This window comes from Ichthyophthirius multifiliis (assembly GCF_000220395.1).
Source record: "Ichthyophthirius multifiliis unplaced genomic scaffold scaff_1120509251418, whole genome shotgun sequence".
NCBI lineage: Eukaryota > Ciliophora > Oligohymenophorea > Hymenostomatida > Ichthyophthirius > Ichthyophthirius multifiliis.
Genome location: NW_004085893.1, coordinates 31,418 through 48,292, shown reverse-complemented (window position 1 = coordinate 48,292; position 16,875 = coordinate 31,418). Strand labels below are relative to the sequence as shown.

At 16.5% G+C, this 16,875-nt stretch overlaps 4 protein-coding genes across 4 annotated transcripts, besides 27 other annotated features; 3 read left to right on the top strand and 1 right to left on the bottom strand. All coding sequences in view use genetic code 6, as the record gives it.

The window, feature by feature from the left end:
- Positions 1-485: 485 nt before the first annotated feature.
- On the top strand, positions 486-987 carry IMG5_199710 (hypothetical protein; the record flags this gene model as incomplete). Its single annotated transcript, XM_004024065.1, has 2 exons — positions 486-531; positions 578-987. The coding sequence occupies 2 exons, from the start codon at positions 486-488 to the stop codon at positions 985-987; spliced, it is 456 nt and encodes a 151-aa protein (XP_004024114.1).
- Positions 793-852: a microsatellite.
- Positions 803-852: a microsatellite.
- Positions 988-1,061: 74 nt separating the features above from the next.
- Positions 1,062-1,926, top strand: IMG5_199700 (hypothetical protein; the record flags this gene model as incomplete). The annotated part of the gene is made up of 3 exons (XM_004024064.1): positions 1,062-1,197; positions 1,428-1,555; positions 1,600-1,926. 3 exons carry the CDS (start codon positions 1,062-1,064, stop codon positions 1,924-1,926), a joined length of 591 nt encoding a protein of 196 aa, XP_004024113.1.
- Positions 1,199-1,249: a microsatellite.
- Positions 1,927-4,008: 2,082 nt separating the features above from the next.
- Positions 4,009-4,058: a microsatellite.
- A 2,134-nt stretch (positions 4,059-6,192) lies between these two features.
- Positions 6,193-6,238: a microsatellite.
- Positions 6,239-6,313: 75 nt separating this feature from the next.
- Positions 6,314-7,021, bottom strand: IMG5_199690 (zinc finger protein, putative; the record flags this gene model as incomplete). The annotated part of the gene is made up of 1 exon (XM_004024063.1): positions 6,314-7,021. One exon carries the CDS (start codon positions 7,019-7,021, stop codon positions 6,314-6,316), a length of 708 nt encoding a protein of 235 aa, XP_004024112.1.
- Positions 6,715-6,755: a microsatellite.
- Positions 7,022-7,067: 46 nt separating the features above from the next.
- Positions 7,068-7,120: a microsatellite.
- Positions 7,069-7,120: a microsatellite.
- Positions 7,121-7,396: 276 nt separating this feature from the next.
- Positions 7,397-7,442: a microsatellite.
- A 36-nt stretch (positions 7,443-7,478) lies between these two features.
- Positions 7,479-7,524: a microsatellite.
- Positions 7,479-7,531: a microsatellite.
- Positions 7,532-8,070: 539 nt separating this feature from the next.
- Positions 8,071-8,109: a microsatellite.
- A 269-nt stretch (positions 8,110-8,378) lies between these two features.
- Positions 8,379-8,420: a microsatellite.
- Positions 8,421-8,793: 373 nt separating this feature from the next.
- Positions 8,794-8,827: a microsatellite.
- A 962-nt stretch (positions 8,828-9,789) lies between these two features.
- Positions 9,790-9,845: a microsatellite.
- A 72-nt stretch (positions 9,846-9,917) lies between these two features.
- Positions 9,918-9,956: a microsatellite.
- A 1,179-nt stretch (positions 9,957-11,135) lies between these two features.
- Positions 11,136-11,174: a microsatellite.
- A 51-nt stretch (positions 11,175-11,225) lies between these two features.
- Positions 11,226-11,335: a microsatellite.
- Positions 11,238-11,278: a microsatellite.
- Positions 11,279-11,338: a microsatellite.
- An 83-nt stretch (positions 11,339-11,421) lies between these two features.
- Positions 11,422-11,500: a microsatellite.
- Positions 11,501-11,616: 116 nt separating this feature from the next.
- IMG5_199680 (hypothetical protein) lies at positions 11,617-12,358 on the top strand (the record flags this gene model as incomplete). The annotated part of the gene is made up of 2 exons (XM_004024062.1): positions 11,617-11,982; positions 12,060-12,358. The coding sequence occupies 2 exons, from the start codon at positions 11,617-11,619 to the stop codon at positions 12,288-12,290; spliced, it is 597 nt and encodes a 198-aa protein (XP_004024111.1). The 3' UTR covers positions 12,291-12,358.
- An 81-nt stretch (positions 12,359-12,439) lies between these two features.
- Positions 12,440-12,480: a microsatellite.
- Positions 12,481-12,734: 254 nt separating this feature from the next.
- Positions 12,735-12,828: a microsatellite.
- A 705-nt stretch (positions 12,829-13,533) lies between these two features.
- Positions 13,534-13,635: a microsatellite.
- Positions 13,579-13,638: a microsatellite.
- Positions 13,591-13,643: a microsatellite.
- A 958-nt stretch (positions 13,644-14,601) lies between these two features.
- Positions 14,602-14,643: a microsatellite.
- Between the last annotated feature and the right edge of the window lie 2,232 nt (positions 14,644-16,875).

Genomic DNA, 16,875 nt, shown 5'->3' with positions numbered 1-16,875 from the left:
AATTTTTATTTCTATAATAAATTTTATTTTAATTAATTCATCTTATTATAATAAATTTATTTTTATTTAAAATTTAAGAAAATAAAATAAAATAAATATAGTAAAACACATGTGTATATATGATATACATAAAATTAATATAATATAAAACATATATTAATATAAAAATTTTTTTTAAAAAAAAAAACACAAATTAACAAAAAAGTACCAAAAAAAAATTATAAACAAACAAATAAAAAAGTGCATTATGTCTTAATTATTTCAAAAATTATTTCCTTTAACCATATCTTTAGTAAGAAATAACACAAAAAGATAATTTATTACTTACAAAATATATTAAACAAAAACCTTATAAAATTCTTTGAAAATAAATTATCTTCCTTAATTCTATTTTGCAAGTAAAAAAAATTAAATATATCAAATCAATTCAATTCAATTATTTATTTTTAAAAATTAAAAAAGCCAAATAGATAAATGTACCTTCAATGGGAGATTCAATTACAGAAGGACAAGTGGCTTAAATGTTAAAAAGTAAAAAAAAATAAAAAAAATATTAAAATAAAAAAAAATAATAAAGAGGTTGGAGATTGGGTAGATTTAGATGAAATAGTATGCAGTGTAGAAACAGATAAGACATAAGTTCCAATTCGTTCTCCAGAAGCGGGAATTATAACCGAATTATTCGCGAGTGATGGTTAATCTGTATAAGTTGGAAAGCCGTTCTTTGTAATTGATGTAGATGCAAAAAAGCCTTAAGGAAGTTAAAAACAAACTGAAGGTACGAAAGAAGTTTAATAAAAATAATAATAATAATAAGAATAAAAATAATAATAATAGCAATAACAATAATAACCCTAAAAAGCTTAAGAATAAGTATAAAACGTATAATAATAACCTAAAAAACAAGAACATTAGAAACCAAATTAATTAGAAATATAATATGGAGAAAAAAAAGAAATGAAAGAAGAGAACCATTAAGTAGAATGAGATAAAGAATTGCAGAAAGATTAAAAGATTCATAAAATACATATGCACTGCTAACTACATTTTAAGAATGTGATATGGGAACAGTAATGGAAATTAGAAATAAATTCTAAGATTAATTTACTAAAAAGCATTAAGTAAAATTAGGTTTCATGTCATTCTTTATAAAAGCATGTTCAGCAGCATTGTAATAATAGCCTATTGTAAATGCAGGTATAAATATATAAATATATAAATATATATATATATATATATATATATATATTTAATTATTTTATTTCTTGTTATTTTTAGTTTTATTTTAATATCTAAATTATACAAAAAAAAATATATATATATTTTTTTTTTTATTGTGTTTTTGAATAAAAATTGAATTAAATATATAATAAATATCAAATAGTAATATATTTCTAAATTACTATTTTTTATTATTAAAAAAAAAGTTATTGATGGAAAAGAGATTGTTTATAAAAATTATATTGATATTTCTGTTGCAGTTGCTACTCCTACAGGTCTTATGGTTCCTGTACTTAGAAATGCTGAAACTTTGAGTTTTGCATAAATCGAAAAAGTTTATTAATTTCTTTTATAATAATTTTATTTTTTATAAAAAAGGAATTAATTAGATTAGGTAATAAAGGTAAAGAAGGAAAAATTTCAGCTGAAGATATGGCTGGAGGTACTTTTACTATTTCCAATGGTGGTGTTTTTGGATCTTTAATGGGTACTCCTATTTTAAATCCACCCTAATCAGCTATTTTGGGTATGCATTCAATTGTTAATAGACCTGTAGTTAAAAACGATTAAATCGTAGCAAGACCAATGATGTATTTGGCCTTAACTTATGATCATAGACTAATTGATGGAAGAGAGGCTGTTACTTTCCTAAAAACTATTAAAGAAGAAATCGAAGATCCTAGAAAATTACTTTTAGATATTTGATTATTTTTCTAAATATTTAATTATTTTTTATATATATATATATTATATGTATTTTTTTTTTTTTTAATTAAGTAAATATTTTTTTAATAAAATTAAACTATATATTATATAATTATTAGAAAAGAATATAATAAATTTTTTAATTTTAAATATATATTTGTATTAATAAAAACTTGTTAAAAATATAGTTTAGTAATATTATAATTTTTATTAGTTAAAATAGAAGGTCTTTGACTATAATTATTCTAAATTTTTTATTAACACGTTAATACTTATCATAATTATCATTAAACTTTATCAAAAAAAGATTAATTTTCTTCAAAAATAATTAAAAAACTGTAAAATCCTGACAAAAACTAAAAACTAAAAGCCTAAAATAATATACTAAAAATAAAGTTTATTCCGAGAATTATTCTATATAGTTTTTTATTAAACTAATCATATATAATTACTGGCGTAAGCATTGATATAAGATTTCCAAAGGCAAAATAAATTCGAAGCCCATAAATTATAGCCAATCAAAAATTAAATTTTTTTTACAAACATATCTCCTTATAACCCAATATTAAATAATATAAAAGACAAAGGGGACCACTAAAGGTATAAAAGGGCTAACCGCGTCTGTAAAAAGTAAAGTTTTATTAATATTTACATATATTTATGATTTTTTTCAACCTATCTTTTTTTTATATGAATTCTATCCCTAAACTATTTAAAACAATTAAAATATTAAAAATATTTAATAATCTAAAAAAATATAAAAATCTATTCCACATAAACTTATTATTAATAATTATTATTTTTATAACACGAATAAAATAATTTCATTAAGTTAATTAAAATAAAAAAACAAAAAGGGATTATTTATGAATATTTAGGATTTTGATTAAATCATTTTTATTTAACAATATTTTTTTAATAAGTAATTTAAATATAATAATAAAAAAATTGAATTTTATTATATAAAAAAATACATCGTAAAACTTTTTTTAAAAAAAGAACATAAATAAATACATAAATTACTTTTTCTAAAAACTTTAAAATATATTTTCTAAAATTAAATTCAGATAAAAATAGATTATTTGATAAAAAATAAAATATATAATATATATACATATATATATGTATATTATTCAAATAAAACTTTTATTGAAGCCAATATTATTATAAGAAAATTTATAATATAAATTATTCGTATTTAATTGAGGGTTATTTTATTATTATTTATCTATATATCTTAAACTTGACACTTTTTATTAAATTTTTTATTAACTTTCTTAAACATCATTTCTAGGAATAACCTAGATTGTAGACTTGGCAGCATGCTAACCTATTCTACACCCTTTATTACATTTCAAGCATTTCCAACAACAATTGTAATATTCATCACATCCACATCCCTTACAACTGTAAAATTTCAATTAACCAATATGATATTAACAACAATCCTAAAATAATTATTTTGTTTATAAGAGTTTTTTTTTTGTTTATGGTTATTTTATAAAATATTTACTTATTCATTATTTAAAGGAGAAAATCTTTTTTTACAATGAACACAATATTTAATACTTATATTATGCGTAGCTTAATCTAAAAGGTTTTATCTAAATTAAAGTAATTTTTGGAATTATTTATCTATTTCGTTTTTATTTTAATTTTCAATAAATTATTATTAATTGTATATTTCGATTGTATTAAATAATTCATTTTTTACTTATTCATCTAAAATATTATTGTTTTCTAGAATTTTTTTGATTTTTTTGATTTTTAAATCTATTTAAATTTAATTGTTTTTTTGTTCTTCATTCTTTTCATCTTCATGGTCTTATTTTTGCGAAGTTTAAAAACAAGAAATTTAAGGCTTTAAATCTATTACAGTGTTTCTTTTTTATATTTAATATTATTAATTATCATTTTTTTGCTAATCGTTCATTATTTCTTTTATTAGAGGTTAATATAATTTTAGTTTTTAGTGAAATTCGGCTAATTTTTATTAATAATTTTGCTTGGATTACACTAACGTAAAGTATTTTTATTATAATTGTTCAAGTTTTTATTTATTGAGTTGGCTTTTATTGGCAATTTTTTCTAATATTTTTTTTTTCTAATTTTTTTTTTTTTTTTTTTTTTTTACCTATTGTTTGTCTATAAGAATCTATCATTAATCTCACTTCTTATTCAGGAAGCATTGGGACATCTGTTTAATCACTATTTAAAGAAATTTATTCTTTATTCATTTTAATATAGATATTTATTTAAAATCTAAATATATATATATATATATTATTATTTTTATAAATACAATTATAGCTTTTCTTATTTAAATAATATAAATAAATTAAGATAATTATATAATAATTAATTTATATTTTAGAAAATAAAGTTTATTTTTTAACTTTTAGTTAAAAATTTAATATTTTTTTCTTTTTTTTTCAAAGGAATTTTTAATAAAATTTTCTGTTTTTTTTCTTTGCAAACATTGAATTAGTAATATCAATTAATTTTTTTACATTTATTTAAATTTTCAATTATAATAAATAAATAAGATTATTTATATGAAATATATCTATAATATTGTTATTTTTATAGAAAAGACATTATATTATTAAAAAAGAAATAAATAAAAAATCATTTATAAAAAATTATAAAAGATACTTTTTATTATTATGGTCGTATATATCTAATTATAATAAAACTTAATTTTATTCATATAATTTAAATATTTAAAAAAAACATATTTTATTTTCATTTAATAATTAATAATGTGATTAAATAAAAATTGATTATAAATTTATTTATTTTACTATAATATATAACCTTTATTATATTTATGTTATAATATTTTAAGTTCTTATTTTGTTATTTTTATTTATCATTTCAATATTTCTCCTATATAAAATAATTTAAATAAGACATTTATTTGATATAGTTTTTTATAAATGAAAGTATTTTTTATCAAAAAAATTAAACATTACTTATAATAAAGTATTAAAAAAAAAATCATTTAAAATAAAAATTTAATTTTTAACAAAAAGAAAAATGTAGCAAATATTAATAATATCAACTCATTTTTTTTTTTTTTCAAATACTAATTTTAACTCGGTCTAGATATTTTTGTACAAGATGGCGTTCACCTGATAATTAAAATTTACTTTTATAGAAATACAGCATGATTATATAAAGTATGTTTATCAATATTGTTAATAATATACATAATAAAATGAATCATTAGAAGAATGCTTAGAAATCCTGATTGAATAGAGATTGCATAATTCTTTTATTCTGAATATATATCTATAAGAAATTTCTATTATTAAATTATATATAGATAATAATACCAAAATTTATATCCCGATAAATTGTAAAATAACTATCTATAAATTTCATTTTAAGTTCTGTTTTTTAACAGAGGAGTAGTTTCGAATATTTGCTTAAACGATATTAAAATAGAGGTATTATTAACTTTTATATACAATGATTAAAAAATATTTAGAAAACTTGTTAAAGCTTTTAAAATGTATTTTAGGTATTTTAATAATGTAATCTTAAAAAAAAATATACATGCTTTAATAAAATCTTAAGTGCATGTAATATCTTAACTTTTAGAGGAGATTTGTTGTAAAAGGTACTTTTGTATATTTTATTGATGATATTTTTGATGAATATAAAAGCAATTTTTATGGAAAATATAATAGATAAGAAGTATTTGTGGAATTATACATTTAGACTTAGAAATGGTTAAAGTATTTCGTAATATTTTATAAAAAAGTTATTATTAATAGTATATTTATTAAAATAATAATAATAATGGAAAAATTAAGAAATTATAGAATAAATAAAAAAATTACTTGAAAAAATGAAATTGAAAATGTACTTTATTTATTTATAATAATCTTTATTTTATGTTTTTTTTTTTTAAAAAAAAACCATTGATATAAATACCTATTAAGCATGAATATTTCAAAAAATACAGAAGAAAAAACCCTAATAAACTATATTTGATGGATTTTTTGAAAAAAAAAAAAAGTAGAATATTTTTTTTATCTCTTATAGTAATTTATATATGGCTATTAATGCATGTATTTTAAGTTTAATGCGCTTGAATGTAACTGGGTTTTAGTTTTAGTTTAAATCACTTTTATGATTATATTTTTAGGTCTAGAATTAGTTTGGTATTTTCGAAAAATACGATTTTTTATAAATAGGAATAAAGTGTTATAGTTTATTTGAATAATTAAGCTTTTGATTTAGACAATATTTATTAAAAAATAAATTTATTATTTATATAAATAATTTTATTGTTATAAAAATATTGTCTATATTTTTGTTTATTGATTTAAAATAAAAGTTAATATTTATTAACTTTTTTATTATAAAAAAAAAACAATCAATTTTAAAAAAACTAAAATTAATCCAACTTACAATTTGGACATACAAACTTTTATTTAAGCCAAGAATCAATACAATCCGAATGAAATTTATGCATACAGCCTAAAATCTTCGCATGATCTCCCGTTTTCCAATCTTCTAGACAAATAGAGCAATTTTCCTAAACTTATATAATATTTTAAATCTAAATAACCGGAAAGGCATTAAGGTGTTCTTCCAAAACTTTCTTATTTCCAATTAATCTTTACATTACATTTACCATATTAGCTAATATTTCTATATTTTCAGAAGATCCTTGAGTATTATATATATTATTTAATTATTAATTTAATAATTCTACGAATCCTCGTAATCTATCAAATGCTGAATTTCGGTTGTTTTCGTATAGTAAATTAAAATTATTATTTTCGTAATTTTATATATTATTTTCAGTTTTTTATTCTTCTTCAATTTCATTTTCATTTTCTTCTTCTGATTCTGAATATAAAGAAGATAGAGAAATAAATTATTGATTTCTTGTATATTGTTAACTGTTTATTCGGCCAGTTATTTGTTAGTAACTTATTCGACGGTTTTCTTCTGCTATTTGATCTTCTAAACGTTATCGCCTTATTATGTGTTCTTATTGGATAATTCTTAGATTATCTAAATGCTATATGTCTCTATCTATAGTCTATATTTTTGTTTTTTTTTTTAGAAATTTCATTTGTTTTATTTACTTCGTCTTCTTCGGAATTTATTTCTTCTTTCTGTTCTTCTTCTTCATCCTCTTCTTCTTCTTCCTATTCTGCTTCCTCTTCTTCTTGTTAACTTTAAGACATACTTAAAGAACTATTATTTATGCTTTATTTAGAAGAAGGAGATGATTAAGTATATTTACTAAAAGAACTATTTGTAATATGTTAAGTGTTCAAAATTTAAGTGTTTGTAAAATGTTGAATTGATTGGTTTGAATTTGTGACATTTTTATATGAATTTTGAATTATTTCGTTAGAAATTTAAATGTTTTATTAATTAGAATAATTTGCTTCTTTATTAATATTATTATTATTATTATTATCATTTGCTAATTCTATATTTTTATTTGAATTAATTTATATAATATTTAATTCATTTGTATAATTTTAGTTTTATATTTATGTTGTAGATGAATAATAATCGCTTTATAATTATAATTATTATTATTATTATAATTTTTATTATTATTATTATATTAAATCACATTATTTTACATCTGATTAATTTTATAATTATTATTTTATTACACTTTATTGATTTTATGTTTGTATATTTTTGTTTAAATTTTATGCTTTTTTTATATTAATTCTACATACTTTTCGAATTTAAAATTGTTTTTATGTGTTTGGTAATTATAAAATTCTTTATTAATTTAATTGAAAATCGTTTGTATTTTGAATAGTATTGTTGTTGCTTTATATTTGAGTTGCTTTTTATCTCTAATATATTGGAATTAGGTTTTTTTATGATAATTTTGATTTTAAAATTCTATTTATTTTATATTTATAAAAAAATGATAAATATTTTTGTTTTTTTATATAAATGAAAATAAGTAAAAAAATAAAAAAATAAGTATGTTTGATTTTTATACATTTTTTTCGAATTTAAATTAACAAATTGGATATAAAATATTTTTTGCTTAAATTTTTTTTATTTAAATATAATTTTTTTATTATAGATTTACTATCTTTTGTAATAATGATGATCAATACTATGTTTATTTTATAATTAATATGATTATAACATTTTTTTTATTTATAAATATTTTTTTTTTTAATATAAATAATTACTATTAATAAAAATATTCTTATAAATAAATAATGATAATAATTAAATTTATAAATTATTTTTCAATATTATATTAAAAAAAAAAAATTATAATCAAATTATATGCTAAATAAATTTAGATTTTATTTTAATATTTATTTTAAATAAAATTATAATTATAAAAACAAGAGTGTTTATTAAAAAAATAATTAATTATACATACATATATATATATATATATTTAATATATATTTTTGTATTTATTATAATTTGAAAAAATTATATATTTTTTATTATATAAATTATATTAATAATTTATACACATATAAAATTAATTTTTAATATTTTTTAAATAATCAATTTTTTTTTAAAAAATTTTATTAATATATAAAATTAATTTTTTTTATTTTAATTTTCACTTAATATCTATTATTATATTATTTATTAATTCTAAAAACATATTAGTTTTTTCTTTATATAAATCATTTTATAATTTTTTACTAAAAATTTTAAAAAACAATTTATCTTAATTTTGTATTAATTTGTTCCATTTTATTATTATTTCTTTTAATTAATATTAAAAATTAATATATTTTTTTAATATTAATTTTAATATTACGATAAAAACCAATTATTTTTTTTATCAAAAAAATAATCAGGATTACAATATTTAGCTTCAACACCTATATTATAAATAAATATTTTATTTAATAAATAATCTTATTTATCCTTTCTTATAGAATTAAAACTATCTGACTTGACCTTAAAACTTTATTTTTTAATTAATTATATTTTTTTAATAATCCTAATTAAATAATTAATATTAAGTAAAGTCATAATTATCGTACATAATTGGTTTAAAATTTAAATTCCATCTATTTCTATAACTTATAATAGTTTGTTTATTTTATACAATTCATAATGATTTTTTTTTTATATGCTTTCTAAAATCGTTACTTAATAAGCTGTTTGCTTTGTTTATTTATTTAATAGCCTTTGTCTTAATAATAAAATTTATTCAAAAATAAAATAATAAAGCTTAAAATTATAGAGAATTAACTAAAAAAACTAATATTCTATTGTAAGCCTCTGTATTCATAAAATGTATAATTAAAAAATAAAATAATTAAATAAAAATAATTACTTATTTACTAAATCTTATATATTTCCAGATATGATTTTTACTTAAAATAGTAGGTTTTATGAATTTTCACATAATAAAAGTTAAAATTATACTCCAAATGTTATTTACTAAATAAATAGTATTAAATATAATTTATAAAGTTTATATTAGTTTTTTTAATTTTTAAACAAAATAAATTCTCTTATTTAAATAATCAAAATTAAAATAACTTTAAAAGATTATTTTTTTGTTTTTTCTAATTTTAATAATCTTATAACCAAAAAATAATTTTCTATGTAATCTTTTCATAATATATATTCTATTTTTCTAAAAATTCTTATATTACATTTTGATCTATAAGGTCTAATAAATTTATAATCATATATTCTCTACTATTATTTTAGGTTAATTATTATCATCATATAACATAATGATATGTGAAATTAATATGATTTTCTGTTTTTTTTAGTTTTATATTATCCCAATAAGAGGAAAAAAAATATAAACAAAAGCATTGTTTTTTTATTGAAAAAAATATTCTTATAAAATTATTTTATTAATTATTTATTATAAAATATATTTATTTAAAAATTAAAAACTATATTTATAAATAAAAATTAAATATTAAATATTAATAATTATATAATGTTTAATTTAATAAATTAAATAAACAAATATAAAATTAATCAAATCAATAAAAAATATTATATAATTATAACAAAATTTATATAATAATTTTGTAATAAAATTAATATATCTTAACTTAATATAAATATTTTTTTTTTTTTTTAAATAAAAATGAATAAAATATATTAAGCAACCGCAAATTTAAATTACATATTAATAAAATCTCCAAACAAAAATACAAAAAATAACATAATATATATTCATGGAATATTTGATAATTGTGAAAAATTCTTTCCCATATCCTAAAATCCGAAAATCCAAAATTTATCAAACCAATATTTATTAGATATAAGAAATCACGGAAAATCTTAAAAAACAAAAACAATGTAATTTTCTGAAATGACATATGATTTTATAAATTATATAGAAAAATAAAATTTGTAAGATCTTTTTTTAGTTGGACATAGTTTAGGAGGTAGATTAGTAATGAATATGATTAAATAGCATAACATTTATTTAAAAAACATAGTAAAAGGGGTTGTTATTATTGATTGTTTGCCGTTAAGTTATTCGAATATTAATTAAGATACAATATATTAAATGAGAACTTTTTTGCAATAATTAATTGATTTAAAAATTGAGGAAAAAACATTCCAAAACTTCAAAAAAGAAGTTCATTCTTAATTCGAAAAATACCCCGAAGTTATTTAGCATGTATTAAGTATTGTTAATATAAAAGAAAATGATAAACTTGAATGTTAAATTAATTTAGAAAGCCTAAAAAATGAACTTGAACATATGATTGAATATGAAATAAAAGAAGGGTTTTGGGAAGGAAAAAGAAAAATTATGTATGGGGAAAAGTCGAGATTTGTTAAAAAGGAATAGTTGAGTAGTTTCAAGAATGTTTTTGTGAATTTTAATGTATAAAAGGATTGTATTTTGTTTGAAAATGCGGCACATTATTTACATATTAAATAATAAGAAAAATTTTTGGATCATTTATGTGAGTTTATTTAAGATTCTAGTTGATTTTATTTTAATATTATGCGGAATGTTTATAATATAAAATTACTAATTTTTTAATAAAACAAAATATATTTAAAATAATAATATATGGATTTTGTACTTTTCAATATTATTTAATTTGTTTTAAAAATATATTTAAATTTAACTTTTTCTTATTTAAATTTATGTATTTGATTGCTTTAAAAATAAATAGAATTCTAAAAACAAGTATTAGAGTTTAAATTTTATAACAAGAATATAATTAATTATATATTTTTAAAAATTATTTTCTAATAGTAAAATTTATTTGGTAATATATGGTCATATTACTAAAATATAATACATCAAAACTTTTTAACATCTATAAATATATTAAAAAAAAATATTTAAATAAAATATATTAAATTAAAATATTTAATTTATAATATATATATATATATATATATATATATATATATATATTTAAAAATATATATTATAGTTTAATTTTTAGTTACTTTAAATATTAAAGCTTGATATTAAAAAAAAATGCTTTCACTTTAGAAAATATAGAAGTTTTTAAGATAATAAATATAATTTTTTGTATTAAAAAATTAAATTATATATTTATTATTTAAAAATAATAATATAGTTTTTTTATTTTTTATTTTATTAATATTTTACATAATAAAAAAATATATAATTACATTTTCCAATAATAACATATTTTCTTTTAAAAATTATTATTACATTAATAAAAAATTATTAACAAAAATTAAATGGAAGATATTCAAAGTCTAAAAGATATATAATCTTAAGATAAATATTAATCAGTAAATAATGAAAATCTAAATACAGGTTAATAAGCAAATGGTACTAATGGTTATTCAAAGCCAAAAATAAAATAAAAAAAGAAAAGAACAAAATTAACAAAAGAATAATAAGATGTATTAAAATAAGCATTCGATTTATTCGATACAGATGGTTCAGGGGCTATTGATGAAAAAGAATTAAGAGATGCTATGAAAGCTTTAGGCTTTGAATCAAAAAAGGAAGAAGTAAAGGAATTAATTTATTAAATTGATAAGGATAGTAATGGTACTATCGATTTTTATGAATTTTTAGAATTAATGAAAAAAAAAATGGTAAATTTTTTTTTTTTTTTTTTTTTTTTCTTTTAAATAATATATTATTATATATTGAATTTTTTTTCTTTTTTTAGTTATAAGATAAAAATGTAGAAGAAGAAATTGAAAAAGCATTTAATTTTTTCGATGAAAATAATGAAGGATTTATTGATTTCGAAAAACTAAAAAAAGTCGCGTCTGATTTGGGCGAAGATGTTTAAGATAAAACTTTAGAATAAATGATTTTTGCGGCAGATTTAGATGATGATTAAAGAGTTTCTAAAGAAGAATTTATGAGAGTTATGAGAAAAATGAAACTTATTTGATGTTTTTTCAGTATGTATTATTACTTTTAAACTATTTTATTTTTTATATCATCTGTAATAATTTTTTTAAAATAAAAATAAAAAAAATTGATCGCAGCAGTTATTTTCATTAAATGAGAATTTTTTTTTTAAAAAAAAACAATGTTAATTATATATAAATATATATATAATATATATATATTAAATATATGAAATATTTTTTTTGCTTAACTAAAATGAATTAAAATTATTATTAGTAGGGTTTATCTATTTCTATTTAACTATTAAGAAAATTGTATTTTCATAATGGGCAAAATTTATTTGATTTTTTTGTATTTTTATATTGATTGTTATATTATTTGCAGGTCCATAATATCTTAAAGTTTTTTCATAACTGCATTAAAATGTAAAATGATGTACTTTTTGTGCTAATTATCTGTGTTTTTAACCTTTCTTTCATGTAATTATATTATGTTAAATACTAAATAATTATTCATGATAAATAACCTATATTATGTTAAATAGTAAATAATTATTCATAATAAATAACCTGTATTATCTAAATTACTGAATTATAAAAAGTTAAAAATACATTTTACAAATATTATCTAAGATATGTACATTTTTTTCACTATATTTATGTTCTTTTGCTTCTTATATAATCTTTTTTTGCAATTTATTTAATTTATTCTCTGATTTCTTTAATTTATTTTTTAGAATATATAATTTTTTAATTTTCATTTAAATCCTAATACAAATAAGAAAATGTTAAAAATAAATATTTTTATTCTATAAATATACAAAATAGACTAATAATTAAATAAGAGAAAAATTATGTAAGCTTCTTTCCATAGAAATTATTTAAAATAAAAATTTATTACTAATAAAAAGAATTAAAAAATATATTCAGAGTAAATTTTATGAAAAAAATAATATATATCAATAAATTTAAAATTAATTTAAAATATTAAGAGCAATAAAATGTATTTTTACTAAAAATTCATTATAGAAAATCAACAATAATAAAAATTTAATATCAATTTAAAAAAATATTTCTAAAATATATTATTTAATAATAAAAATATATAATCACCATTTATTTTTTTATTAAATGTGTAAAAAAGGAAAATTAAAAAGATTATTCTAATATATTTGTAAATGCATACAATAAATAAATATTAAAAATAAAATATTAATCTAAACTAATATTTAACTATTAAAAAGACTATCAAGTGAATGCTTAATATTAGGTGAAATATATCTTTATATATTTAAAATATATAATAAAAAAATTATAATATAAAAACAAATATAGATACAAATATATAGATATAAAAATATATATATATATATATATATATATATATATTTATAAATTTTTTTTTTATTTTTTTTATATTTAATATTTTTCATTAGTTACTTTAAAAATTAATAATTTAAAACACTTTTTAATTTCATGAATATTTTTTAATTAAAATAAAAATTTTATTTTATAATTTTATAAAAAATAAAATAATATCAAAATTCTCTATATATAATTTTTCAAATCAATAATAAATATATAAACAACAATTATCTGTATATAAAAATTATTTTTTTTATTATTAAAATAGTTTTAAAATATATAATTTATTAAAATTATTTAACATTTATATTTGTTATTTCCTTAAATATTTAAAAGAATAATTATACTATATATTGATTTAAATTTCTGTTAAATTGATAACATATTAAAACTAAAATAATTTTTAAATTATCATATATCAACATAATTATTTAACAAATCTATATTAAGTCTATATACACAATATTAATACAAACAATTATATTTTTATTATATAAAAATACATTTAAAATTAATATTTACAAATGTTTTTTTTTTCATTTTTTCAGTTATTCATATATAAAATTTAATATAATTTAATTTTCTAGAATATATTCTATTTTAAATACACTAATTAAATATCTAACTTCACACAAAGACTTATTAATATATTTAACAAAAATACTAAAGGCAATTATAAAAATAAGTACTAAAACAAATAAACTATAGATATAAAGAGCTAATTATATATAAGCAATATATTATTTATATTCTTAAGTCATTAAAATTAAAAAACTAAGCATTATATCTATATATTAACTTATGTTTCTTTACATTTCGCTAAGTTCTCCTAATTTAGAATCAATTATCCATTTTTTTATGTTTTCTTTGAAATTATTTTAATCTTCATATAATTCATTTAAATATTTTAATTAATTCACTACTAGTTTAATTGATTATATTAACCCTTTTTACCAAATACCTTAATAAATAGAATTACAGATATCTAAATTTAACTTAAAAAAAAAAATGAATATTTAAAAAAAAAAAAAAAAATTACTTAAATATCTTAATAAAACTTTGGATTATTTTATAAAGAATGACAAGTATTTTCTTATAAAAATTATAAAAAAATGACTAATAAACTTCCGCATTAAACCTGGAAAAACTAAAAGTAGTAGTTACATCATATAGATCATTTAATTAAATATAATATCTATTTTAAAAACTGGTCAAAACCTATTACATATCATTTTTTATTTGTTAATTTTAAACTAAGTTCTCAATAAAAATCATATGTATAGCAAATTATCCGTTTAAAAGTGCTTTTAAAAAGGACAAATTAGAAATTTCGTTAATATTTTATGTAAATTCTTCAACAAACTAAAAAGTATATAAAGAGTTAATAAATGTATAAATAGAAAGAAAAATCAAAGAAACACAAATCCAAATAATAAACTTTTAATTATATTTATTTATTTGATTGGTATCTGATATTTACTTCTTTTTTTTCTTACTTTTGCTTATATATTCCATTTTAACATCAGTACACTCAGTTATTCTTTCTATGAATATTTCAAGTTTTTATTAGGGCCATGTGGCAAATAATTTAAGCCATTTTTCCCTTGTTTTTTAGAATTAAGCATATATAGGAACCCCTAATGCAATTATTAAAAGTGCAGCCCCTTAAAAAATAGCGACAGTAGCATATATATTACTGCGCATTTCTTTTAAATTAGACTTGGATTTAGAGTTTGTTATGTGTTGAATTTGGATGAATTGGGAGATATATTGAGGATAATTTTCGATTAAAAATTATTTTGAAGACTAGTTATTAAGAATATAGTAGAAGAATTAATTTTATAGATATATACAAGCGTAGTTTATTTAAAATTATAGTATTTATGAAATTTATTACTAATTTAGATTGTAATTTTCGGTTTCTTTATAGATTTTTAAGTCCATTTTTTATTAGTTTACATATTTGGAGAAATCTTCTTAGGATTCCTATTTATTTTTATTTTTTGTTTGTATTTAAAATATATATAAAAATTACTTCCTTAAATAATTTTTCAGTGTTTTTTTAAAAATCTAGAATGATATTATTTTTGAGTTAATTAGTGTCTATTTTATATATATTTGTATTAAATTCTTTAATTTTTAATTATATATTTTCAGATTAATTTTCTTTTATTAAATAAGAGAAATCTGACATCAATTAAGGTCCTATTAATAAATTTTCAAAATCATGCACATAAGTAAAAAAAATAGTTTATAAATAAATAAAAATTCCAGTAGTAAGTGCAAACATAAAACAAATGCAAAAATACCACTTATTTCTAAAAAAATAATGAAAAAAATATACATATATGTAATATATATACATAAAGATTTTATAATTAATGGTTTTTTATGTGAAGTTATAATTTATATGGCTGAAATTTTTTAAGAATAAGATTAACTCATTGCTGAGTTATCACTTTAAAGTTCTTCGACTGATTTTTAATTATCTTAAAGTTTAAATTCGTCTATTGATTCGGAATTTTTTATTGTTTAGGCTTAATATTCTAATGAGTTTTGTTAAATTTCGGATTATGAGACTATTTTTCGCACTGAAACTTAAATATCATTTACTGTGTTGCTTTTTTTATTGAATTTACAAGAGAAGTATTTTTGTTGTTAAATTAAATTTTGAAAACATAAAGATTATTACTCAAGGGGTTAGGTGGGCTTTTTATATGATTAATTGAATAATTTCTTTTCTTATTAAATTATATTTATATTTGTATTACTAAAATATGTTTAATAACCCTATAAGGAATTTTTTAAGGTTGAAATAGGAACGTTTTTGGCTTTTTGGATGCTTTTTTCGCTCATTATCTTACTTATTTAAGAATTATCGAGATTACTTGGGCTATCTTTTGAGCAATAATCGAGTGTTTTGCTTTCTGTAAGGGATATATGGGGCATTAAAGGCTTAATAAAGCTTTCTTTTATTAATTAAAGGTCAAAAGTGGGATAAGATCTGATAGAATTTCTATATTTATTAATTTTTCCATGATTTTATTTTAATGAATTTTTAATATTTTAATAAAAAATCTTTAATAAATTTTATATATTATTTATATTTTAGACATTTTATTAATTATAAAAAGAAATGCTTTTTTTGAAATAATTAGTTTATTTTTTAGACACTTTTTTTTATTCAGGAGTCGGGGAAAGTTAAGAAGTCGAATTATCACTATCGGATGTATTTTAGGGTATTTTGGATAATAAAATTTC